Source organism: Pogona vitticeps, chromosome 2, assembly GCF_051106095.1.
Source record: "Pogona vitticeps strain Pit_001003342236 chromosome 2, PviZW2.1, whole genome shotgun sequence".
NCBI lineage: Eukaryota > Metazoa > Chordata > Lepidosauria > Squamata > Agamidae > Pogona > Pogona vitticeps.
Window position 1 is genome coordinate 180,902,319 of NC_135784.1, and position 26,438 is coordinate 180,928,756.

Sequence of the window (26,438 nt, forward strand, 5' to 3'; positions counted from 1 at the left end):
AGATGAACTCTAAGTAGAATTTATGAGACCTGAGCAGGGCTGTCAAGGACAGGACATTTTGAAGGTCACTTATTCATAGGGTCCCCATGGGTCTGTGGAGACTTGGGGACAGGTAACAACAACAAGGAGTCTGGGAAGTTACATTAATCAGCAGGATCACAGAAGTTTGTGAGAGGATTTAACTATTTCTTCCCTTATTGCAAACTCAGGAAGCATCTCTGTTTTAGTGAAGTTGAAATATGCAACAGGAGAAATTCTCACCCTGGTGCCCTTTAGGCCTTGCCTGAATATTGTACTGTACAGTTCTCCATGGCTGAAACCCTGTTGTTGCTGAGTGTAGTAAGTCACAACTAGAGTAGGCCTATTAAATCCATGGGGATTTGCTGAGTCAACTCTTCTGTAAGTTCCATAGATTCAATGGGCCTACTCAAGTTGCAACTGCTATGCTAAGCAAGCAGATCTCAGTCCCTTCATCGGAGGAAGTGGAGTATGATGCAAAATAAGCTCACAATGAAATAAATCTCTTAGTCTGAAAGAAACCACAATATTTTGTTTCTTTGTGTGTGTCCCCCTCTGTGAGCATTATTCATCAGGCTGGGCACTAGAGGACTTCTGGGAGGGGGAGAATCGATAGTTAACCTGAAGTTCCATTACAAAGGATCCATTTGAGGTGCACCAGTAGCATCAGATTTTACCCCCTAGACTAGAAGCTATAGAGTCACTCACTTTCCTCCATTTTGGCAAGTAAATTCTCCCTTCCCTTTTACTGGAAACCTGGGAGTCTGGATTCCAGTATATATATAAATAATATAAATTATTAATATAAATAAATTTTTTTATTTTATTTATATCCCGCCTATCTGGTCGGTTAAGACCACTCTAGACAGCTATATATGTCTGTCTTTAAAGCACCGCATAGCTATTTGTTCTTTCCCACTACAAGAGACTGGCAGAACTTAAAACTTTGCAAATGGAAAATTTAGGATTATCATTGAGAATCTGTAAATGAAGGTCTTGGCTTATCTGTAAATGAAGGTCTTGGCTTATTAATTACATTCCTGGGCCTTTTGCCCCCTGGGATTCATGCTCCTTCCCAACCTTCTAGCTTCCTTTGTAACTACATACTGTATTGTATCTTGTCTTGTAAGGACCCCAAAGTGACCAGATTGACAATTTCAACAGAGAAGCATCTGAACAGGCAGGATGGGAGCAAGTCTCTGGGCCCTGGGACAGCATCAGTGAGTCAAAAATTGGATGCTGCTGCTGAATTCAGTGCTTCTTAGCTGTCTAGCCTTTCTCTTTGCTGAATGTAATGTTTACCTGGTGACTAATACAATTAAGGAACAATTGGCTTACCTGTGCAGCAAAAGGAGGTGTACTGTTCCAAACTGCAGGGGAAAGAAACCTCATTTTTAATGCTCACTATATTAAAAAGAAAAGAAAAGAAAAAAAGAATCTATAAGCAGTAATGATATGAGACTTCTGTTTAGTACTCAGTTCTCTTGAAACTTGGTTCTGCTGAGTTTAGAGAACCAAGCTTCAAAAGATCTGAATACCAAACAGGGGTCATAAATCATTACTAGGTATGAAATGCAACCAAACACCACTGTTCCTTTATCTCAAAGTCTTGCATCAATGCTTTACCATAAAGTCTCTGTTTTCAAATGTCAGAGGAAATAGTCAGTGTTCCACGAAAGCTTACATTAATATATGGCTGCTAGTCTTTAAGGTGCCACAGCATCTTTTTTTTTTTGCTTTCGTTTTGTGTTGTGTTTCTTGTTGAATGCTTGTACAGAATAACATGGCAACAGCTCCAAAAACGTCTTTCTATACAAAAGCTCTGAGATCCAATCCATAATATCTCCTGGGCAGGCTGGAAAAAAAACTCATACCTGAAACACTGGAGAGGTGTTGCCAGTCAATAGGACAGTGCTTGGCTAAATGGACTAACAGACTAACTTGTTATATGGCAGCTTCCTACGATCCTAATCAAATTAGCACCATCATCCCCATAGTTACCTATGCACATAAATATATATATATATATATATACACACACATATATACTGTACATCTCTATTCAAAAGCTGAGTAAACAGATAAATTGTGTTTTTATTGGCCATAACTGGTCTTGCCAATCAGCTCCTGCCAGTAACCTCTGGGGCTCAGATTTCTCTTAGCGTTCCTTTTCAAAGAACCACAGAATGATGGGGTTGGAAAGGGCTTATAAAGCCATCGGGTCCAACTCCGTGCTCAATGTAGGAATCCAAACCAAAGCAGATCTGACAGAGGGTTGTGCACCCATTTGGCTTGACAAGATCATCTACACTTTTCCCCCCAGGCTTATTTCATTGCTCCGGACCAAGGCAAGCTGCCCACCATTCCTGAAAATGTAAGTCACGCAATAGTGATTCTGTCATAGAGCTTTTTTGGGTGGGGGGTAGGAGGCTGAAGTTCTTATGGGCACCGTTTCCTTTTTTAAGGGAAAGGGAAAGAAAAATGTGCCTCCTCCTTTACAAATACATAAGTCCAGCAGTGAATTATCTTGGTGTCGAAGGCGCTTTCCTTATGTTCCTCCATGCTGAGGCCTAGCATTGAAAATAGATGCTGGGACCCAAGTGTGCCTTGGCGGAAGTCAAGCACACCCCCACACTAACAGAAAGGGGGGCTCATCCGCTCATGTTCATTCTTTAGAGGCAGGGTCAGGACTTACTTTTACTTTTTAAAAGTAATTAATTGTACAATCCATTACAAGTCTCTCCAAGTAACAGGTGGCTAAACTGTATTTCTGGACGATCCATTGCTCGCTTTCTTTCGTCTGTGTCAGGTCTGTCTGGCCTCAGTTTAGGCCAAAGTGGCCTGGTTTTCTCAAAAGGCATTCAAAACCCACTTTTTTGAAACTGCTAAGCTTACCTGACTATGTGGTTAGGTGACCCCATATGTCTTCTTTTGTAGAGGACAGTCCTCTGTTTGAAAGTGTCCTCCATATGAAGGACTGCCCACTTCAAGTTAGATTTAAAGATGACCAGGAACTGTGAAGTTGTCCATTAGTCCCAATGAACGCCTGGATAGTAGACTCAGGAGACACACCCAGAGAGGTCTCTCAGTCATGCCCACAGGCAGCTCTGTTAACATTGGAAAACATTTCTTTTTTAATGGCAAAACTCAAATCTTTTACATTTCAGTAGATATCCATTGGTACCTGCAATTTTAGGCAGAGCAACGCCTGCCCGCCCCCCGGCTGAAATGCAGTGCGTAAGAAAAAAGAGGTGGAGAGGGAAGGTGATTCGGAAGGCAGGGTTCTGCCATGGATCAAACAGAGTAGGGGTCGAAAGGAAGAAGAAGGTGAAGGTCCATGATGCTGGCTCAGCCATGAGGGGCCTAATGAGGTGTTGGCTTCTCCCCTCAGAGGAATCTGACAGAGTTTGTGGTGGCTGTGGATGTGAACAACATGCTACGTCTGTATGCGAGCCTGCTTCACGAGCGACGGATCGTACTTACCACCAGCAAGCTGAGCACGGTGAGAGCAAGGGAATGGGGGGGGGGGAGGGAGATGTGTGGGGACACAGATCTTCTGAAATTCTGGCTGTGGAGCTCAAGGGGTAGAATCCAGACCCAGTATGTCTTACCTAGTGAGCTCCTTTTCTCACAAGATCCTCCCTGATGTTTAAAATCTTCAGGGGGAGGTCTTTCTCTCAGTCGTCTCGCCACGGTCACAGGCACGCTAGGTGAGGACATGAGGCAGGGCCTTCTCCGTGGTTGCTCCCAGGCTGAGGAACCTCCTCCCCAGGGAAGCCAGGCCAGCCTGCTCCTTGATGCCCTTCTACAAGTAAGCAAAAAGCCGTCTGCTTGGGCAGACTTTAACCAAGTGTCTGCTTGACAAGGAAAGAGTTTTAAAGGAGGAGGATATGCTTTTTACCTTTTTAGATACGCTTTTTGCTGCTTTTTAGATATGCTTTTTGCAGCTTTTTAGATATGCTTTTTGCAGCTATTTTAAAAAATTGTTTCTTTAATTCTTGTTTTAATATATAATATGTTGAAGTACTTTTTTTAGTATTGTGATTCACTGAATTTTAACCGCATTTGTTTTCTAAATACTTTGTAAACTTTCTTAGGCCCCTTTGTTGGAAAAAGGCAGGTTATTAATAAAATAAACTGCTCCTCCCATCCACCTAGTCAAGGTGGGTGTTACCTGAAGCCAGCCAAGTTATTCTGGTACCTGTGGCGCAAAGTCCCATAGATGTCTTTCCCCATTCCTGTCAGTAAAAATACAATAATACTGTAATGAAATAAATGACTAAGAACTTTCTCGCCTTTTATAATATGCAACATTTTTGCTGCAAGTGGTGATTTTACTCTGTCTAATGCTAGGGTTGGTCACATCCATCAGTGAGTGGTGTGATAATAGAAGCTTTTAAAACACCTTGTGTTTTCTGTTTTAGTTTAATGATGCACAAAGTGTTGGGGTTTGGGGTAAAAAGATTTATAGGAATTTGGTTATTACTTTAGTTAGCAGAGAATAAAGCAGTGGTGGTGGTGGGAGAGAAACATGGAGAGATTTGTGTACATGGCTGTACACAAAAGTATCTCTTTCTGAAATAAAAGTCACTCTAGAAACATTTTAAAGTGTATACAGTATATATATTTACTCACAGTCTCATTTGTAGTTGCAGTCAAGGGGGGGAAAGGGTAAAATTAAGGCTCCAGGCATGGAGAGAATTTCCATGCCTGCTTCTCTAAGCATGGCCAGAGGAAGAAAAGAGTTGTTAGTAAAACCGCAGGAAGAGGCTTGCCCCCAAAATTAGATTCAGATTTCACTTCTGACCTCAGTCCCCTGGGCCTGAATGGCTTTGAGCAGATCATTATCATCTCAGCCATGGTCTTCCACCAGCAACAGGACAATAATATTATGCATTTTAAATGCTTGGTAGAAGGTTTAAAACAAGAACATGTGCTATTTAAAAAAAAAAACTGGGATGCACCACCAATATACAAAATCTCATTCCTGCCCTGTCTGACATATGCAAAACCAAGTCAGTTGCCCTGGTAGTCTGTCTCCCAAATGGGGGTTGATAGATTTTAAGGAAACACTGTCTTGTGTCTTCCTGCAGCTCACTGCTTGTGTGCAGGCCTCTTCCTCCATGCTGTACCCCATGCATTGGCAACACATCTACATCCCTGCATTGCCCTCACACCTCCTGGACTATTGCTGGTAAGTGACTACATCTCTCCCTTGGAAACTGGAAGAGGTTTCCAGGCAAGGTTTTGATCATGTCATTGTCTTCATGGGGGGTTTCAGAAGATGTTGTCTTCCACAGAAAATCTTCCCTCTCCACCATTCCTAGCCTCCCTCTTTAACTTAGGAAATCTCTTCAGAAAAAAAGATGAAGTATAAGCATTGTGTCTTCTGGTTTCCAGCATGAGGAGGCTTCTGTGTAGAAGTTATTTGGGTTTCCGTGTTGAGAAAGAGTAAAAGTTGGTAGACACAGGGCATCCAAGGATGTTGGAAGCTGATAAAGACATATTGGTGAGGGGGAAACATGAAGAAGCTTAGCTGACATGGTAAATTAAGCCCACATTTGCTATTAAGAATTAAACTAGACTAGTCTTTGTATTTAAAATGCAGGCTTCAAAAAACAGAAACAAATTCCCTGTAAAATGTACGAGGATGAACCATGGCAATTCCACAATAAACTGGAAGCAGCCTCAGTGATGAAGGAAAGGCACCCTCCATAGACGCACAGCCTGTCTTTTTTATTCCAGTTCTTCATATTCTGAAGAGATGGGCACCACGCCCTGGCACAGATATGAATTCTTGAAGTGTGTCTTGGCCAGAGCTTGGAAAATTTACTTCTTGGATTTCAGTTCCCAGAATCTCTCTTCCAGGATGACCAGATGGGGACTTCTGGAGGTGTAATTGAAGAAGAAAAAAGAAAAGAAAAGGCAAAAAAGCCTGTCGTGCAATTATGCAAATAGTTGCCATCATTTTAGAAGTCTTTGTGGCCATTACCTATTGCACAGTGAGTTGTGCAAACAGAGATTTCTTACGGCAGTTCAATGATAAAAGTAACTGCACAACAGGATTTTGGTCAAAATTTCCAAAATCTAGTCCTGGCTCAAGTAAAGTTCTTTTTCCAGAGGAACTAGAAATTATGGGGAGCAGAAAGAGAGAAAAGGGAAGTCTTCCTCCTCTCCCATCCCTTCTTTGCCCTCACTCCCTATCCAGCATCATCAGCAGTGAGGACTGGACTTTTCTTTCCGGTTCCTAGACTCCAGACCTTTGAGGCTGTTAAGAGGTCCTTGTTGCCTTTGTGTGCGTTGTTCTTAAGGGCATGGCTTCTCACTTTCACATTTTGAAGGCAAAGGGCGGCTAAGAGGACCCAACCAATAACCTCTTGCCCAAGGCCTACAAAAGCATGGAGCCTGCTGTGACTCGCTTTTCTTTCCTTTCCAGTGCCCCCATGCCGTACCTCATAGGAGTCCACACCAGCCTCATGGAGGTGAGTGTGCAAACGGATGTTACCCCTCGATCTCATGAGACTGTAACAAAGTCCTGTTCTTAAGGTGGAGGGTGTGAACATCAAGATAACAATAGCACGAAGTGAAGTCTTCTGTGAGCAGCTGCATAGAGGTCAGGAGTTCTGGGGAGGTCCAGCTTTGCTACCTAGAGTAGCTGCCATTTTGAGATCAGTTGCAGGACCAATTGCATAATGTTATCAGCTTGTTCTGCATTTCATACTCCTAATGTATTGTTTTTATTGGGTGTAACTAGAACCAAGTTAGCCCAACAAAATTTGGAATAAAATTATTTGAAATAAAATTAAAATGGCAAATTTTCTCTCTCTCCCTAATTAAGAATCCTCTGGGAATTTCTCTTGTACAAACATCATCAAAGTGTCCAGAAGTAAGCAAGGGCTCACACAGGAGGACCGTGTCTGAATCTTCCCTTCTGCTCTCTTTAATGAACAATTATTCAGTGCATTTTGCAGCTTCTAAGCAACTGTGCCACCAAAACCAAGATATGGGCTCAAGCCTTAACAATGTCATTGCAAAGGATTTTGGGGGTTGGCATGGAAAAGAGTTTCTTTTCAGACTGACATCTCTTAAAATGCTGTCTGGGCAAGCAGCTGCATGCGTTTCCTTATAGATTTATGTTGGCCATCCTTGGGTTGGCATTGTTGGGTTAGGTCTTGCAGAATGCGAAGTCATAGGCGACTAATGAGCAGATGCTTTTACGCAGACAGTTTTGAGCACATGATGCTTTGGTTCCATCCATCTTTTCAGTTTCTAATATAACCTTGACTGCAACAAGTGGGTATTGCAAAAGAGGGTGCCCTGGGAATAGTGACCAATCCGATGTAGTTGCTGGGTCTGGTTGGCAGAGGCTTCAGAAGGGGAAACAAGCAAGCAGAGGTCCTGTCTGTTTTTCAATGCTGTCTTGGGTTTCCCCTAGAGAGTGAGGAGCAAGGCCCTGGAAGATGTCGTTATTCTCAACATTGACAACAACACGATGGAATCACCCTTCCAAGACCTGGAAAACCTCCCCAGTGATGTAGTTAGTATTGCTTTCATCAGCCTTTAAAATGCTGCAGGTCTCTTGACGTCTGTCTGATTCCTCTGTGTCCTGAGGCTGCTTTCTCTGTCTTTTCCACACTCCTGCTCTGGTTTGTCACCACTGTATCTTAGGGGTGTTTTATTTTTTTTTTAAATAGCTATGAATCTCAGCTCTGAGTGCTACACACCAAACCTTTGTCTCTCTAAATAGGTTCTCCTGTCCCTTTGTTTTCCAAAAATATTTCCCCAAAAGTAGAAACTGGAATATTACCCTTCATGAAATATTTTGCTAATGTGGGAAAACTGCGAACAGTTTTATGGAACAGTTTTGCTATAGGGAGTGAAATGTTTGTTTATAACCATAATTAAGTTCTGGTTCATTAGTAATTTTTAAACTCACTTTTCAGACACAGGTCTCCAAATATGGCTCAGAAACCAGTTCAGCTGCTTTCAACTGGTTTTGAGCAAGCTTAGTTACATTTTATACAAAGTAATGTAATAAATTGTTTTGACTCATGCAGCTCCCTTACAGTGGATGCAGTTCTATATAAGTTGAGAAAATACATTTTGGGGCATGCTGTCTGCATGTCCCACATGCCACCATAATACTGATAATAATGATCTGCCACCAACTTGATTATCTGACTTAAAATAACCCTTTCCTGGATTTCTTAGGCATGGAGTGTTCAGAAGTGGTTTATCATCTCCTTCCTCTGGAGGAGCTCTGGAGCTGGGCAGCTTGCCTGAGATTTGATAGGCTGGCCCATACTCCAGGAGACACAGTGGGGAATCTAATCCATAACCTGTGGCTTTGCAGTCAGGAACTTCCTCTCATTGAGCTATGATGATGTTGTGCTAGCAGGTCAATTCTGACTTATCGTCACCCTTTCCAGGGTTTCCCAGGTAGAGAATTCTCAGAAGCAGATCCACCATTCCCTTCTTCCGGGGTCATCCTGGGACTGTGTGCAGCTTGCCCCAGGCCACACAGGCTGGCTTTACCCTCGGGAGAGGCACAGTGGGGAATCAACCTCTGGTTCCACAGCAAGAGACCTAAACCACTGAGCTATCCAGCCAGCCCTCAGTGAGCTATAAAGCCAGCTATATACACCCATTAGCACCCTGAATATACTGATCTCATTTGATTTTGGACTGTAAACAGCATTGGGATAGCTAGAATGGGGATCAGAGAATATCAAAGAATATTGGAGAGCTCTAGTTAGGGCTGGGAAAGCATCTTGTCTGCACAACTGCTGCCTGTCAGAGCTGGAAAGACCCGGTCCAAATGGAGCAGTGGTCAGACCTTTAGTATAAGATAGCTGCCCATGCTCCAGGTTCCATATGCTTCATGACTCCATCTAGTTACATTTGACTGCTGGGAGCAGAGAATAAACACCAGTTCTTAAATATACTTTCTGCAGTGACTAGCACAGTAAAAACAAGAGTTAATTTTTAAGTAGGATCTCTGCATGAGTGTGTATGTGAGTGACTGGGTGAGCGGGTGGGTGAAGTACAGTATTGTCTTGCCTGGCAGCAAAGAATATACAGCCCTCATGTCAGCCTTCCCAAGCTTGTTGGCCTCCAGATGGGCAGTAGGGCACTTATCACGTGCCCTGCGAACAGTAGGCACTGGCCAGTTCATTGGCCATGAATTTCTCTGAGAGTTAAAATGATTTTGAAGTTATTCTAGTTTTTCTGAACTGTGATAGAAAGTAAAGCTGTTACTCAAAGCTGGGTCACTCAGGGCAAGTATTTTCACAGTCCATGGAGTATATGCATGCTTTAGTGGGAAATTTCAGAATGGGTTAATTTTTCTCTATCCACCTCTCCAAATTTGTGGTTAATGAAATGGACACAGACATTGGGAAGGGCTTGGCTGAAGCATTGGTTGATCCCCTGTAATAAGTTGATCTGGGGAACACATGAGGCATCTAGCCTCAGGGTACAGGCACACTAATAAAATCAATTGGGTTATGGATTTGGTTTTTTTTTAAAATTTCGGTTTAAAGTCACATGGTACCATAGTCGCATGGTTCTTGTGTTGGCATGTGCCTCCTCTTTGGAAAAATTTTAATCCATTTTTAAGTGTGTTATATATCAGTTGATCAGGCTACATGGACTTTTAGAACTGTATCTGAGACTTTGTCCTGCACTCGCTTGCCCTCATGCTGACTGCCTCTCACAGTCACTAACTGTTGAGGTGTTTTTATTTTTTTTTATTTTGTATTTCTTGCCATCTGGCATAGCACTAGAACAGAATGTCAGATAGGAAAAGAAAGAAAGATAAAAGAAAACACAGGATTTCTGCAGGCGCTCTTATGCACAAGGAGACAGACAGGGGCTGGGCCTGAAAGTGACCAGAGACATTATTGTCTAGGCTTGCCAAGGAGGGAGATGCAGGTGTGTACATGTGTGTGCATGCCCACACATGCACACACACACACATACAATTTTTTTCCTAGTGCAACTGTGCTGTCAGTTAGACCTTTGTCCCATCTAGCTCTTGTACTGTCTGTCTACCAGGGATTTGACACAGGAATCTTTCCACCCCTGTCAGGAAATGCCAGATATTAAATCCAAGATCTTTGCATGCCAATGGTTTCACGTCATCCCTCATGTTAGTCATCTCTATGTAGTCAGATTGAAAAGCTCCCCCCCCCCCAAAAAAATCTTCTCCTTTCCCTTTAGGCCACAAATGACTGGCACAGAAGTGGGTGTGACATGTGTGTGCACACACACACTTGTGAACTCTTGCTGGAGACTTAGACCACCAATTGATTCCATTAGTGTCACTCCTAATTGATAACGTATTCACTTATTGCATGGGTAGGCAGCTTGTGACACTCCAATTATCACTGGATCAAATTTGTATCATTTTTTTAAATCATTGCTGCAATGCTTAGGCCTCCTAGGAACTGTAGTCCAGAAATATCTTGTAAGACACAAGTTACTTGTCCCTGATATATTGCATTTATACTCCACGTTATGCTTGCGAAGGCTCTTTAATCAGCTTATGTGTCCATAAAAAAGAGAAGGCAACCCCAGCCTTAATGTTGACACAGTACAAACAGGGAAATGGAAAAGCTGAACAAAAAAATTCAGGAGGAGGTTCATAATGCTAGTTTTTCATTGCACACCAGCCAAACAAATCATGAGAATGGGCCTCATGCTTCTGAGGCTGGGTTAGAGTGTCTGGGTATAGAACTGTGATAGGGACATCCTTTTTGTGGTTTTGTCTGTGGACTGAGAATGATCTTCTGTTCTCCTCCCTCTGCTCAGGTCTCTCTCTTGAAGTTCCAGTTGAAGAAACAATCGGCGACCACCGGAGATGGAGTTGCTCGAGCCTTCCTCAGAGCACAGGCACTGCTGTTTGGCAGCTACCGCGAGGCACTCGTTTTTAGCCCAGTAAGTTGGCGTGGTTGTCACTGGGTTGACGATTCAGCTCATCATGTCTATGGCATCTTCTCATATCTCACAAGCTGTGTCTATTCATCCCGGTCACATTTACTCCCTCCCCCACCTCCGTCTACTTTTGCAGGGGCAGCCCATCTCCTTTAGCCAGGAAAGCTTCTTGCAGCAAGGATCCAGCGCCATGCAGGCCTTCCTCCAGCGGGCCGTACACCTGCAGCTCTTCAAGGAGGTATGCACTGGTAGAACTAAGGAGGTCTTTGAGCAAACATCTTCAAACTTCACATATACACACAGTGGGTAGTGAGATGGTAAATTTCAAAGTCCCTGCTGATTTAAACAAAAAGTTCCACTTCTCCACTATGCTGTTGTGTGTGAGAGTGTGTTCGTGCACACACACACACATGAGGTTCAACCACTTACTGGCCTTATTAATAGGTATAATTACATCATTAGTGACCCCCCCCTTAGGCTTCTGTGGCCAACATAGCAAAAGTGTGTACTGTATGTGTTTCTTCTGATGGATTTTGACATTGCTTTGCAAGGGGATCCCACCTGTTTCCCACCTTCTGTGCCATTCCATTCCTGCAGTATCTTTGCATGCCCAACAAACAGTCTTGGGGCACCTTGAAGACTGAGAGGTGGATCTCCCTTCTGCAAAGACATGGAGCCTGGCATCAACAGGCAGATGATTATACAAAGATGAGGTGGAGTGTGAACAGTTTTTCTACCTTGGAAATGGCATACTCTTGTGACGCACAATTCTGCATGATATCTCCACTCACTGGGCCTTCGGGTACTACTGCAGTGTTCCTCCTGTTTATGGCATAACCGCTTCATCCTTTTGTCACACTGAAATTAAGTTTAATTATATGTCCCTGCATTTGACCAGATTCATTGCCTGTTAAACTCACCTCGCCATCTCTTCCCTTTGTTGTCCCTTTCACACACCCACATATGCACCCCAGTCCCCACCCCTTCCCAGATCTAAACTTAGATTATACATTCTTTAAAGCAGAACTCTGCCCTTTGGCTTCTGTCGTATAAATCGGTCCTATAAATTGTACCATAAAAATAATGCACCACAATCTCTTGTAACCAGAGGCTCTTATGCTTTGATAACCACTTGAGATTTCTGTTGTTGTCATTGTTTCTCCCTTCATCAGCCTCTCCTTCCAATATCCTCTCAAAGCCATGCTGTTCAACGTTTTTTTAAGTCAAGGAGTCTCCCCTTCCAGTTGTTACTTTATTTTCTGAGAGGCTCACTCTCAAAGGAGGATGAATGATCCATCCCAGAAAAAAGTAGCTGACAAGGCTTGTTGCAGTTGTGTGCAGAGAGCCGGTCCCTTCTGTGCATGGATCTGTGGAGTGGGATACAGAGGCTAGCAGTCCAAGAAGAGTAGGCCTGTGTCTCATTGAGCCTTCTAAACTAAACACACCATACAGTATAAACAAAGCATCTCACATTAGTTTTGGGATGACAAGAAAATGACCGTGTGGAAGCCTACACCCCACGAGAGTCCTCTGCCAGGTTATTTACTCCATCTAGAGGGCTGATACGGGTACAGGGCAATGGCCGGTTCTGTCTTCAGGATTGTTTCTTCCTTCCTTTTGAAGATGCTCTAAAATGGTCTCTTTAAGGCTTGCCCTGTAATTTGAAAACCTCTATCAAATTCCCACTAATTTTCATGAGGCCTATAGGACATTAAGCTGCTTCCGAAATATTCCGTGGAAAAGGACTCCTCCTTAACCACACTTACTAACAGCTCCCTGTCTTTGTGTCTCCCCAATGTTAACAGTTCATTGAGGATCGCCTGGAGAGGCTAAACACTGGGGAGGACTTCTCGGACCTCTTTGAACAGGAGATCATCCGAAGCCTCTCTCCAGGTAATGAAGAACCCAGTTTACCTCAGTGATGATTGGTGGACACGAGGGCATTGAGTGAGGAACCACAGTCATTGGTCACATGGCCTTCACAGCATTTGGGCCCTCCAAACTTGGTGCTTTTAGGAGGGGGACAAAATTATCTTCAATTATTGGGAAACTGCTACTGATATACCTAGGGTGTTACCTGTCAGCAGGCCTCTCAACTTCCGTCCCCACTCTTAAAATGCTGAAACAGAGGAGTGTCTTGTGATCTGAGATACTGAGATCTTGGATCAGCTTTCTCAACAGCTCCTTTAGCTTTCAAGGAGGCTTACACATGAGCTCACAGTTGGCCTTCTGTCAGAAAGAAGATAGCAACAGAGCGACCATGCATGTGCATGTAACACATGCAAGCAGAGTGCATGAAACTAAAGCCGTTTATTGTAGTTTTAATCATTTTGGGAGCGGAGAAATAAAGGGGTCATATTTTCCTCCCCAATCAAATGAAAAAATCTAGAGGGTGTGATTTTCCATTAAAATAAGCCATAGCTCTCCTGCCCACCTTGTTTCAGCAAAAAGATTTGTTTTTAAAAAGGGGGCATTCATTTTTCAACACCTAGCCTGACCGTTTAGTCTTTTCCAGAGGGGCTTGTGCAGCCTTTTGAGGGTCCTTGAGCCAGAAAAATAGCACATAAACTCTGGAGCTTGCCCATTCCTGGCCGAAAACCTCTAATTAGAGCCACCATCTTAGCACAGTCACTTTTTTTACAATGATTCTGAGGTGCCTGGGAGATTGTGGGACTCAAAAATTATATTTCCAAGCTCTGTCTTATTCATAGCAACTGAGAAGGCAGGCTTTTCCTCTTCTGTTGATACCGGGAGACACAGTCCCTTCAACAGATCTTAACTCTTCGCTCGCAATGGTGCCTTGAATGCACGTTATGCCAGGCCTCAGAACTAAAGTTCAGGACCCCACAACCCAGGCTACCTCACACCAGAAGGAAACTCCAGAGAATAGCAAGGGATAGTGACAGCAGTGAAGAAGCCTTGTATCAGTATCTGTGCCATAGCAGAGCCTATAAGGACTGGTGGTGCTTGCTCCAGTGTCCCTCCCTCCCTCCCTTCTTCATTTTTAAAAACATTGTCAGGGAATGTATGCAGCTAGTTACAGATGTGTGGCTTTTTAAAATATATTTTTAACATTTTCTATAACAAAGCAGTGCTTATTCCCAAGTAAATACGTAATGGGGCTATGACATAGGAGAGTTAAAAATATGAAATTAAATGAACTCATGATTGTGCATGTGTGTTTGTGTAGTGGTTATGGCAAATAAAATAAGAGCCCTTCTGTAACCTGTCAGGAATGAGAAAGCCAGTATAAAGCATGGAATGCCAGGAAGTGGGCAGGAAGATAATTGTGAGCTATGCTCTTCACAACTGGAGTGTGCAGCCTGGCCCTGTAAACAGTTGGGCAAGGTTTCTATAAGACAATGGCCCCCCTATCTTTTTAACTCCACGGACTGGTTGGGGAAGGCGGGGCACCCACTCACACACAATTGCGCACATGCACAAAGGAGTGGGGGGCACTCGGGGACACTCACACGTACTTGTGAAGTGGTGGGGGTGCTCGCACACACATGCATGCGTGAAGGGGATTTGCGGGGATGGGAGTGCATGTGGGGTGGGTGGGATATCTGTCTCCTCAGGCCAGGGGTTGGGGACCCCGGCTATAAGACCTCTACGCCTAGGGTCTGAATTTTCCAACTAGATCACAGCTTTTTCTGAAAAGAATGTGTTCCAAGTTGCCCAGCTCTTCAGAGGTTGCTGAATCCCTACAACTAGAGATGGGCACAAACTGCTGGTTCAGCGGTTCATGCCAATTTGTCCTTTGGCCGAGCATGTGTCTGGCGCTTCCAAGCCTCGCCTCCTCCGGCAGGCACTCACTCGGAGTCAGTGATCTGGCTTCCCTTCCCTGCCTCCTCTGAGTGGGCACCCACCAAAAGAGGCATAGCTTTGAAACACAGAGGACCTATTTAGCCAAAGGACAAATGGTTCATGTCCACATCTACCTGCTAAATACGGGTGGCAGATATATAAACTTTCTCTGAATATACAGTTCCCACTCCAGCCTCTCTGAGGGCTCGAGTGCAGGCTGAGATACACATACTCATCTATATCCCTTCCTTTCCCAGGTAGCATGCATGCCTATCACCTGTGGGTAGAGAACCTAAAGGTGAGCAAATCAACCTCCTCTGGTGGGAAGCAAGGGCATCTGGCAGCAGCTAATTCTTACTCTCACAAACGCAGCTCTTCTCATATTTTTCCTTTCTTTCTTCACGGCAATCTGCCACCGTGTGAAGCTTGGCCAGTCCACACATATCCTGCAATGAAGCAGCAGACGGAGGCACCCTCAGTTAGTTTACTCATAAGGAGATGTCACCACACTTTGTATTCCCTAATTCTCAAGGGGGGGGGGGGCATTTAAGAGCTGTAGGAATTTAACTTGGGAGCAGGGGATCAGTTATCCCTGTACCCCCCTCATTGTTCAATGGATCCAAATGGGCTAAGGATAGGAGTGAGAGAGATCCATGGGCTCTTGGACAAAGCTTGAGAAGGTACGTTTGAGCCAGGGCAAAGCTCAGGGTCATCATCAGAACAGTACAATTGTACTGAAGGGATGTCTCTTCATTCTTTATTCCGGAACCTGCTTTACAGGCTGGCAGCATGCTGGGCATGGCAGAGAATGGAGTTCAGGCATTCTAGGTTACCTTCCTTTCCCATGAAGTGTTTCCTTTTGGTCCTCCCTTGGCGCCTGGCGTTCTTTACTCCCCCATTCTTTCTCCATAGGGGCTATTTTCTGGATGACTTCCTTCATCTGTGTTCACTTTCATTGTGCCTCTTCATTTGTGTGGCATGTAATTTGAGTGTGCTGTTCCCAGCTGATAGGCCTGTGGTTTTTTTCCTTTCCCAGAAAGGTGGAGGAGCCCTGCTAACTACAGTGAAAAACAAGGCCAATCCTGCTGTCCGGAGCGTATACCAATATGTAAGGCATTTGTGTGATTTCTCTCCTTCTTTACTGGGCATTTCCAAGTGCAAAGCTGCTGTGTGGACTGGTTTTCCCTTCTTCTTTTGATCTGAAAATGTGCCAAAGGAAGAAGGGAGAGCAGCTGTTTTCCAGGCACCTGCAGAGATGCATTGGAACCTATAGGAGCTGTAAATTAGACTTAATTGATCAAATTGAATCTATCTACATATATCTTACATGGGTCTGTGTATGTGCATGTTTGTGTACAACTATGTTTCTATATGTGTATATTTATGCATATATGTACTGTATTTTTCCGTGTATAACACACACCCATGTATAAGACGCCCCCCACTTTTCTAATCCAAAATTAAGAAATCTAACTGGGGCTTAGCAAGTGTAGGGGGAAAGGGATAAAAGTACTGCAGAATCGCTTTGATCCCTGTTTCCCCCTCCACTTGTTTTTTCTCTCTCCTCAGCTTACTTCCATGTATAAGACGACCCTCAATTTTTAGTCTAAAGATTTTAGACAAAAGTATAGTCTTATACATGGAAAATTATGGTGCATACATAACTTTTTTGCATCTTAAAATTGCTTTGAATGCTTTATGTCTTCTCCACCTCTTCTCCTCACCTAGGCCAAAGGCCATGCCAAAATGGGGCTGAAGAATATGCGAAGCCGTCTGATGGAAAAGGTAGACTCCTCCACCCTCTGGTTTCAAACTTTTCCTCATAATATGCTACCCTGTAGAGGCAGGAGGGAAACTATGTGGCTGCAGCTTGTGAGTTTTACACTCCCTTCTAGGGACACAATGAAATGTTGTGGTATGTCCTTGCCTCCTCATGGGAAGGGTCAGTTATGTCTGCCCTGGCCTCCCCCATAAAACTATTAACCAGCCTTCCTCAACCAGATGTCTTCCATTTGTAGCTGACTGCAACTTCTTAACTGGGGAAGATGGGGGCTCCAGCATGACTGACACATCGGGAGGGTATAAGGTTAGGGTGAGTCACTGTAAGATATCAGAAATTTAACTGGCTCTCTGTATTGCATAGCTCAGTGTTCATTAGGCTTCTGGGGGAGGGTTGCTCCCTTAGGTATTTTGTTTGTTTATTTTTTGGCCAACTTTTCTATATTCAAATATTTCTATATTCAAATCTTTGAATTTCCCCAGGCAAGCTAACAGCTTCCTCTTCTTTCTCAGTGGCTCTCTGTGGATGCCAGTCCATTTCTGATTTCATTCTTAAAGGGGGTGATTTATCCCATAAGTACACTGTAGGTTTCAGCAACAATGACAACTTCCTTGGATAATACCACCCGCCATCAACTGTAGGGCTGTTCTCAACCAATGGTATATATATCACTAGTGGAACGCAGAAGTAGTCTAAATGGGATACAATCTCATGGGATTATTATTTTTGTTTGTGCTTTTTCTGATTAATAATATACCAATTTTAAAGTGCTTAAAAGTTACAATCATTGCAGAATCCCTTTACACATTAACAAGTCATTCTTAGTGGAGGAAAGACATGTTTTGTTGGTTTGGTGAAATCAAGGTTTTTTGACAGGCAATAAGTATGAAAGATTGAGAACTGCTGGTCTATTCAACGGGTGCTGTCCCCACCTCTTGTTCTCAAAGCCTAACTATGTGAGTGGCTACAGAAATGTTAAAGAATATCTTAAGGACTACACTGATAATGCAGTGAACTATATATGTAATGATGAAAGAGATAATTAAAAAAACAACCCTGAAATATATCTTTCTTTCATGAACATTAGCTTTGCCTAAGCATCTGGGTTTATTAGGTGCATGGTATTCAGGAGTGGATTGTATTGTGGAAATTGGAGTGCAGTCCAGTTCCAAAACTCAAGCCTATTTTCTGCACTCAGAATTCTTAAACTCTAAGGTTACATATTTTGTACCAGAATATAGTTAGGGGATCTCAAGGCACTCATAAAATACATACCATACATATATTCTTGGAGAAACAGCAGAATGAAAATGTAATGGAAGAATGAATGAACGAACGAACAAATGAATGGCATGCCAATTTGTGCTAGCTTACTTCTTTTTCTGGCCATTTACCTCTGTGACCATCATTACAATATGATATTGTCTGTTGACATATGCACATGGACTTGACTTCTTTACCTGACCTCATTTTTCCTTACCTGCTTGGTCCATCATATATCTGAGATTTTTTTAGGAATGGTCATTGTCTTGCCTGACAACTCAGCAAGGGAAAAATTGCAATGGGAATGGGAGGAGAGCTTAATCTTCCACCTCATGTGAATCTCCTCTAGGAGTCCAGTGTAGACGAGCATCGGAAGCGAGTTTATTCTTTGAACTGTGATCACATCTCCAGTCCCATCATGCCCACCAGGAGTAAACAGTCTGAGACCTTGCAAAACCGGTTGCCCATCACCCAGCACTTTGGGAAGGTAGGGATGTGTGTGTGTGTGTGTGTGTGTGAAAGAGAGAGAGAGATGGGCCATTTGGAGGTGGAAGACTTCAGAAAGACCATAGTTCATAACAAGTTGGGACTTCACCATCACTCAAGGTTGTTTGTTGGTTTTTTCTCTCTGACTTATTGGGAAGAGGGAAGCCAAAGTGCTAGGTGGGGACATCATAATAATCAAACAGTGGACAAAAGGTGTACTAACTTGTTACTGGGCAGCTTGCAGCAGCTCATCATTGTGAAGTGTGAGACCAGAACATTATTTTGAATGAATGAATGAATGAATGAATGAATGAATGAATGAATGAATGAATGAATAAATAAATAAATAAATAAATAAATAAATAAATAAATAAATATGTGCCTGAACTTTGAAAAGTTCCTCTTTTTTTGAAATAAAGTTCCCTGAATCCTGAAGCCACTGTGATCAGTCGCGTGCTGGTTGAGCCAGTCTGAAGAGTCCAACACACAATGGACAAGCCGGATGCTCACGAGATGTGCCCAGTGTGCAGATGTTGGGTCACAGCTTCCTCACTAGCCATAGCCCAATCCTGAGGGCCACCAGGCATGCTGCCTGAGGACTGCAGCAGGAAAGGGCCAAAGGAAGGGAATCTTCCATGTATACAAATGGCCTGGATGTTCTTCTTCACAGAAATAACAGTTTATAGAGGAGGAAGTGACATAATTGAGTTTTTGTTGGTACAGAAAGCAGGATTGTGAAGAGCAACAGTTAATGCAGGCTTGATACCTTGAGAGTTTGCCGATTGTTCCAGAAGAGGCTTCATTTTGCCTCAACTTTGGATTGTGGATGCTGATTCCAGACATTAGTGTCCTCCATTTGTAATCCTCCTGGGTTTTGCCTTTAATTCTTGCTGTTTTCATACCACAGAAAATCCATTAAGGAGGAACAGATGGAATCACTCACTGCTCAATGTCTTAGGATTGGTAGTGCTCAGAATCCTCCCTCTGGAAACACACCAAGTGCCTTGCGCCTCCCCCTTTGCTTATGTACCTGTACACAGTTGCCTCTAATTAAAAAGGGGAATTATAAGTGTGGAATGTACAGTATCCTCATTCTGGGCAGCCAGAGAGCAGCAGGCCCCTTACTGCTGTCATGTCATTGCATGGCTTGCCTTAAGTTTTGTCTGTCTTTTTTTTTTTTTTTTACAGTCTCGCCCCCGGCGACCACAGAGGCAGAGCAGCAGGACCGAACTGGACACTCCAAGGTGAGGCGTGCCAAGCAAGTGGGCCACAGCAACACACCACTCGCATTTCTCCTTCACCACTCATGCATCCTGTGTGTTTGCCAGGGCTGGTCAGGGAAGGCTTTGGGACCTTACATGTGGCTCTCCAAGCGGGGGGACAACTCAGCCCCACCCCTGCAGGATGAGGCACTTCCCACCCAACTCCTGTTGGACTCAGAATTTAGACTTACATGTGGAAGAGGCAGAGAAGAAGGTTACGTAAAGTTAGAAGTGCCCTCTCAGGACCTGGACTGGAAAATGGCCCCAAGAGATTAAAACAATGGTAATGGATGGTTGACCTTCTCTGCTCTTTCAAAAATGCCCAACGGTGTGCCTTTTGTTGTGCTTACTTTATTATTTCCCCACCTGCTGTGGCACTGAACAGCCTTCAGAAGGCTCCAGATTGGGTGACAGCGTGGCTTAGTGAAATAAAACATTCTAGAGTGGCATCTGCCTACATCTTCTGTGGCATAAATAAATAAATAAAAATGACAGACCCTGTGATCCACCTTAGAGACTACTGCAGAATTCATCAGTTTTCCAGAATTATTATTTAATTTTTAAAAGGCAATGTCTAAACAGTATATTCCCTCAGTCCTTCTTCTGAGAAGGAGTCAGGTTTAGATCTTTTCAAAAAGGCGTTTCAGGTTTTTAAAACAAACATACTTATTGGATGAACCTTTATGAGCCTCAGGGCCCATGTCATGAAATATATGAATGCTTTCCTACATTGGGAGGGCAGAAAAAGTAGTGATAACAAATAAGATGCACCAGCCTGTCACCTCTACCCTAAAGTTATGGTACTTACACTCATTTACATTTATATCCTCTTTTCCGCTGATGAATTCAAAGCAGTGTATGTGGTTCGTTGCCCCCTCCCTTTATCTCTGCAACTATGTAAGAGGTAGGTCAGATATAGAGCGTGTGATTGGCTTAAAGTGACCCTGTGAGTTCATGGTGGTCAAATAGTAACCAAAGCTGACCCAATTATTTTGGCATTTGACGCAAAAATCCCACAAGCAATTCCTTCAATCATGGCAGTTTTAAAAGGAAGAATAAATCAATGGCCAAAACCCTACTGCCAATTTATCCAGGCATGGGGGAAATTGTGTAAGTCTTGGTGGCAATGAGCTGCTGGGTGGCCAATTGTGGTGGTCTTCAAGAATTTGTGCTCCTTTTTTGCAGGTCATCTACAGGGCCTAGTCATCCTGTTGTTCTCTCTCTCTCTCTCTCCCTCTCCCCCCCCCTTTGTTTTCCATACATTCTTCTTTATGGGAAAGTTAGGAAATTGATGCAGACTCTCTACCACTGCAGATCAGTTTAGTGCTACAGTAGTTTTTTTTTAAAGGAGCAAGAGTTGGGGGCTACCTAGAAGTCATTTTGCCATGTACATTTATAGTGCTACACATGGCAGTGCCTTGTGCCAATCAGCAAAGAATCGTTATGGGTATTGATAGGAGCCTTCTTTTGGGAATCACCTAGTTGATAAAGTGAGGCAAAAAATCCAGTCATGCCAGAAATAGTAGAAGGTGTTGTTGTCGAAGCAACAATTAATTAGAGAACCAATTACTACAGGCTACTTATCCCAAGTAGGTGCCCCAGAGATAAATTAACACTGGAAGAGGACAGACCATAGAAATACCTAACTATTTTAGGGGACAGCTACCTTTAGCAAAGAAAGCCATGTGGTCATCATGACTCATACACATCAACTAAGAAGCTTCTTTTGGATTATGACAATGCAGAAGTTGGGCATCCTGTATCTGTGAAAATTCCTTTTGCTGGAAATACACCTCAGCCCTGCTTACTTTTATGTCTGATGACTTAATTCCCAAAGTTCCCCTTCCCCCCAAGAGACACTTATAGAGCTCATGGAAAAAAAAATGAACGCAACGGGAGGAGAAAGAACAGGTTTTCACAAACTTTTATGGACTGGCTGCACCCAAAATTAATTTGATGGTGCAGCTCACTTGCTGTGCAGGTAGTTTGTTAACTGCCTGCAAGTGGCTGGGGTGTCACGAGTCTGGCCCATTAAGTCATCTAAGCTGTCAATGTAAATTCACCGACTTTGTTGACTTTGAGGACAAAACCAGATAGCAGTGCTGAACGACATGTGCGGAAGCCAACTGCACAGGCAGCGAAGTCTCTCTTGGGCACTGGTGACGGGACAGGATCCATCTCTGCTGCACCTGAGAGTAGCAAGCGAATTTAGGTGGCACACACAGCCTTGCCCTCCAACATCCTGCCTGACGTTCCAACTAAGGATAGAGCCAGCCTTGGAAAGGAACATGCTCATTTGAGAATCTGCTGTTATGTTGGTTGCAGGGCTTTTTCATAAAGCATCATAACAAAGGAGGGAAGAGGAACAGTCGCCTTGGATGGTGTCTCAGTTCCAGGCCTGTATACGGCCAGATGTTGGCTTTCTGTTTGTTACCAGAAACCCTAAGCCAGCAGAGCCAGGGGCTGGAGAATAATGGAATGTATAATCCAAAAAAGTAACTTCCAAGCTCTGGCTACTGAGCATTTAGCAACAGGTGCGCTGTGCTCCCATGCTTGTTTCCTGTGTTGTTTCATGTGCTGTTTTCAATGTGAGATGCGATGCTTTCTGAAAGTTCAGTGCATCCACTTGCACTGCTTGTACGACTGCTTACATTTCACATGTGAAATACACCTATTTTCTCAGGGATGTCTCCACCTCATCTAGCGTGGCCTCACTCGATTGCTGCTCAGAGCCAGATGGCAGTGAAAATCTACACCCAGGTTTCTTAGACCCTGGTGGTCTTGATCTCTTAGGTGAAATCTTTGAGACCCTAAACTTTCTGGAACCTAACCAAGCAGGACAGCCACTCTACTCCACCCGCAGCCTGGACTTCTGTAACTTAGAGGAAAGGAATTTCTATACTAAGGTAAGATCTCTGATTTCAGGTACCTGTTCACCCGTCAAAGGTGCCCAGATGCAGTTGGGGGGTTGTTGCCCAAAACATCTGGCAGAGTAGATGTTCTCCACCTCCTTTACTAACTCTCTTGTCTCTTGCAGCTGAGGACCAGCAGAGAGACCCTCTATGAACCTCTGTCTGAGGAACAAGATGATGGGGACTTCTTATCTGAGGAGAAGATGCCCTTGAGCTCTCTGGAGCAAGAGACTATGCAGAGTGCTTTGCTGCTCACCACCACCACACCTGTAGACCAAAGCAATTGCATGCAGGACTGCAGAAACTTGGAGCCCCAAGAAAGTGCTTGTCCCAAGAAGGCAATAGTTCCCTTGCTGCAGGAGGAGGAGGAGAAGGAAGAGATGGCTGAACCTGCTAGTTGTGAGCAACCACAAGTGTCATGGACCCTAAAGGTAGATCATGAGACCTCCATCCCTACTGCCAACAGAACAGAATGTGGCACTGATATAGCATCTGGGGAGGAAACGGGGGTTGTCCAGGTCCATGATCCTCCTCCAGTCATCCCCACCACGAAAGCAGAGCCACCAGCCACCAGTTGCTCAAACACTCCATCACCTGTGACATCATTCGGGTCGAAAGTCAATGGAAACCCTGTTGTCACACCCAAGGAGACCTTCCCTGTCCTTGGGCAGGTCACCAACGCACAGTCCCCATTGAAGTCCAGATCCATGCCCAGGGTATCAGAGCTCAAGAAAAGATTTGAGGCCTAAAAGATAATACAGGCAGTGACTTCCTAAGTTTAGCTTTTGGAGCTGAACGTGTAGCTTCTGTAACCAGTGGAAAATTTGTTGTAAGTCCCTCCTCTGGAGCTGTGGGGCACCTTTGAAAAGCTCTGGTGGAAGCCCTCTGTCTCTCCAAGCCAAATTGCGATGGATACAAGCAGAAGTGGCTTCCATTAATAGCTTAAAGGGTAGGGCTGCTTCCTTGCTGTTGTATTCAGCTGGCAGGTGTTCCCCCACCCCAAATTAGGAGGCAGCTCATGTATTCAGATGAATTTACTGCACTAGGCAAGCTTCTTTCCTCAACTAAGCACAGAAAGCTTGTTTCTTGGCTATTTTCACCCAATGTGGGAATTACGTAAAAACCCTATCAGGGCATGCATGCAAGGTAAGAATGAGGAGCAATCACCAGGCTGATTCACAGATGCATCTTCATCTTTTGATGGCTATACCATCAGGCGATGAATGTGCATGTGTGTGTTTGTGTGTGTGAATCAGCTACTATTCGGGAATGAACATAAATAAAAACAAAGAATGTCAACTGAAACTACCAAGACGCGGCGGTGGCTATTATTGTGCCTTAAATTAGAAGGGTTAACATAGATTCATGGAGGAGGATGAAGAGTATCATCAGTTGCTGTAAGGATAGCGCCTTTGTGTGCTGCCTCTCATCCTGCAAGATGATCAGCTAAGCAGCCCTCTGACCAAAGCAGGAGTGCCAGTAACTCTTGGAAGAAAGGCAGTCTAAGGTTAATCTGCAAGTTCCTTGATGAAAGGATAGCTCACAGGTGGGGTCTTCTATCACTTCTCAGAAAGTACAATTCCACTCAATTCTCTCTCTCTCTCTCTCTCTCATATTTGCACAGCTTTAGTTCTGGGACAAAGGGAATAAACTAACGTAGGTACCTCTGGGAAAAAAAGGTGTAAATGCACTGCTCCAGGAGATGGAAAGACCGCTTAGGGGTCTGCATGATTTGCTGATCGGGTGTAGTGCATCTCATACAGGGAAATGGCCCTTTGGGCTGGGGACGTGGCCAAGAAAATGGCTTGACCACAAAGCTGTAGACTTTACATCATGCCCCAATCCAAGGCTTCCTCTTTGGAAAAGGATCCACAAAGTGGGAAAAGGACAGCTTGGCATTCAGTGAACTCCACTGAGGCCACCAGTTCTGGCCAAAGGAGTTTGCAGCTGTTTAGGAACTGCAACCCAGCATCAGTGAGAAACAGTGCCTGTCAAGCCACAGCAGCTGGATCTAAAGACCGAGGAGAGGCGGGATACCTCGGAAACCCTGGTTCCTGGTGGTGAAGAGAGCTGGAAGATTAGTGGAGGCTATTGCCCTTAAGCCCTGCTTTTGAGCTTTTTTTTTTTTTTTTTTTTTTTTTGGAAGCAACTGGTTGGCTACTGCTAGCAGCCAAGAGCTGTTGTAGATGCACCTTTAGTCTCATCTGACAAGCTTGTCCTTTTGTGATTAGTACTGGGAGGATTTCTGCAACCTGTCCTGTGTTTTCTGCAACCTATGTTTGAGCTTATGGGTGGGTTTGAACATGTGGAGCGGTCAGGCTTGGTTGGGCAAAATATCCTACCTGTGTTAGGAGGGGAAAGAAGAGTTGGATGAGAGGTGAAATTATGTACACAAATTTAGAACTTCAGAACAAATCCTCAAGCTCTAAAAAAGAGCAGGTTTGGTGAACAGAAACTGAATGGAAGCTGGCCATCCTTAACCTGCCCTTCCCTAATGGGCTGGATTACAACTCTCAGTAGGCTCTCAACCTGCTTGATCATGGGCAAAACAGGAGTTGTGGTCCAATAGGTAGGAGAGGCACTAAGTTAAGGAAGGCTACCCTGGGGAATTCTTCTGCATAGACTGCATCATTTTTTTTGGGGGGGGGAGGAATATCAGACCTACTGTGCATCAATGTAATGAGCGTTATTGAGAATGTCCCCTGAATTGTAAGAGGGATGTCATTTTAAAACATTTTCATCTGGATTATGTTAATATTTTGGATGGTATTAGTTTATCCCAAGAAAACCTGCAGCTTCCCCCCCCCTCCCTTAAAGGGAAAAAAAGGAAGGTGGGGAAAAACAAGAACTGCTGGAGAGCCCAGGGGCCGAGGTCTCTGGCTGCAGAGCCAGAGGTTGGGACTTCAGTTCCCCACTGGTTCTCCTTTGACAGGGGCTGGACTGGATGATCCCTTGAGGGTCCCTTCCTACTCTGCCATTCTAAGATGATTATTATTATAAGCCACGATCATGGTCCAAACGATTGAAAAGCTGGAGTTAAGCCTTCTGAAAGAAAAATAAAAGCAAAAAGCGTGCTGCTTATAGACCGCCCCATAGTGCTTCAAGCACCCTCTGGGCGGTTTACAAGTGAATGATGCAGGCTACACATTGCCCCTCCACCCCAGCGAGCTGGGTTCTCATTTTACCAACCTCGGAAGGATGGAAGGCTGAGTCAACCTTGAGCCGGCTACCTGGGATTGAATCCCAGGTCATGAGCACAGTTTCGGCTGCAGTACAGCAATTTAACCACTGCGCCACGAGGCTCTTTTATATAACTCATTCAGAGTCGCAAGAACTGAAACTGCTGCAATGCTAGGTGTTTTCAGTGTTGCACACTGTGCTTATTCAAATTTGAAGGTGGCCCAAGCGCATCTTGCACTAATTGTGCTGTACTGGGATGCCACCTAGTGCCTGCCTATGGTTGTGGGTCTGTGCTGTCAAATCCTTTCTCACTTGTTGTGACTCTAACAGGGTTTTAAAGGTATGCAGGGGGATATTTTAACAAGTGATTTACCATGGCCATCCCTCTATTTGTGAGTTTCAGGCTCCCCCACTCTTCTCATAGTAACCTACCAGCCACCTGAAACTCTCCTAGAGAAGGATGGAGATTCTGATGATTAGGATTCCCTGCAATGTGGGAAATGCCTGTAAATGGGAGGCACAGAATGTTTCTGTCCACAGAAGACAGATCTTGGAATCAACACTATAAAAAAAGTATGATGGTGGTGATGATTACAAAAAAATGTTCCCTGCTTTGGTTCCATGTCTATGTGAACACTGGGACTCAAGCTTGATTTGGTTTGGACGAATTCAAAACTAACGTTGCTTTAATTGTTGGATTTCAGAAGCGGGTGTTTTTCCCCCCCTTTTGTTCATCTGAAATGCTTCAGAGTTAATTTCCACGCAAGAGGACGAGTGATCACCTCCCCCTCTGCA

At 44.1% G+C, this 26,438-nt stretch overlaps 1 protein-coding gene across 2 annotated transcripts in view; it reads left to right on the forward strand.

Annotated features, from left to right (window-relative positions):
- The window catches only part of DENND1C (DENN domain containing 1C), a 37,556-nt gene extending 13,788 nt beyond the window's left edge, over window positions 1–23,768 (forward strand). The window contains exons 8-23 of one of the 2 annotated variants that reach the window (XM_072991501.2): window positions 1,149–1,238; window positions 2,342–2,392; window positions 3,410–3,520; window positions 5,112–5,212; window positions 6,455–6,500; window positions 7,454–7,555; window positions 10,831–10,956; window positions 11,090–11,191; window positions 12,759–12,846; window positions 15,018–15,058; window positions 15,797–15,868; window positions 16,489–16,545; window positions 18,153–18,290; window positions 19,478–19,533; window positions 22,235–22,457; window positions 22,589–23,768. In XM_072991501.2, coding sequence (XP_072847602.2) covers window positions 1,149–1,238; window positions 2,342–2,392; window positions 3,410–3,520; window positions 5,112–5,212; window positions 6,455–6,500; window positions 7,454–7,555; window positions 10,831–10,956; window positions 11,090–11,191; window positions 12,759–12,846; window positions 15,018–15,058; window positions 15,797–15,868; window positions 16,489–16,545; window positions 18,153–18,290; window positions 19,478–19,533; window positions 22,235–22,457; window positions 22,589–23,212 — 2,028 coding nt within the window. In that variant the 3' untranslated portion in view covers window positions 23,213–23,768. The remainder of the gene's footprint in view (window positions 1–1,148; window positions 1,239–2,341; window positions 2,393–3,409; window positions 3,521–5,111; window positions 5,213–6,454; window positions 6,501–7,453; window positions 7,556–10,830; window positions 10,957–11,089; window positions 11,192–12,758; window positions 12,847–15,017; window positions 15,059–15,796; window positions 15,869–16,488; window positions 16,546–18,152; window positions 18,291–19,477; window positions 19,534–22,234; window positions 22,458–22,588) is intronic. The other variant, XM_072991502.2, reaches the window with a different exon arrangement.
- The last annotated feature ends 2,670 nt before the right edge of the window (window positions 23,769–26,438 follow it).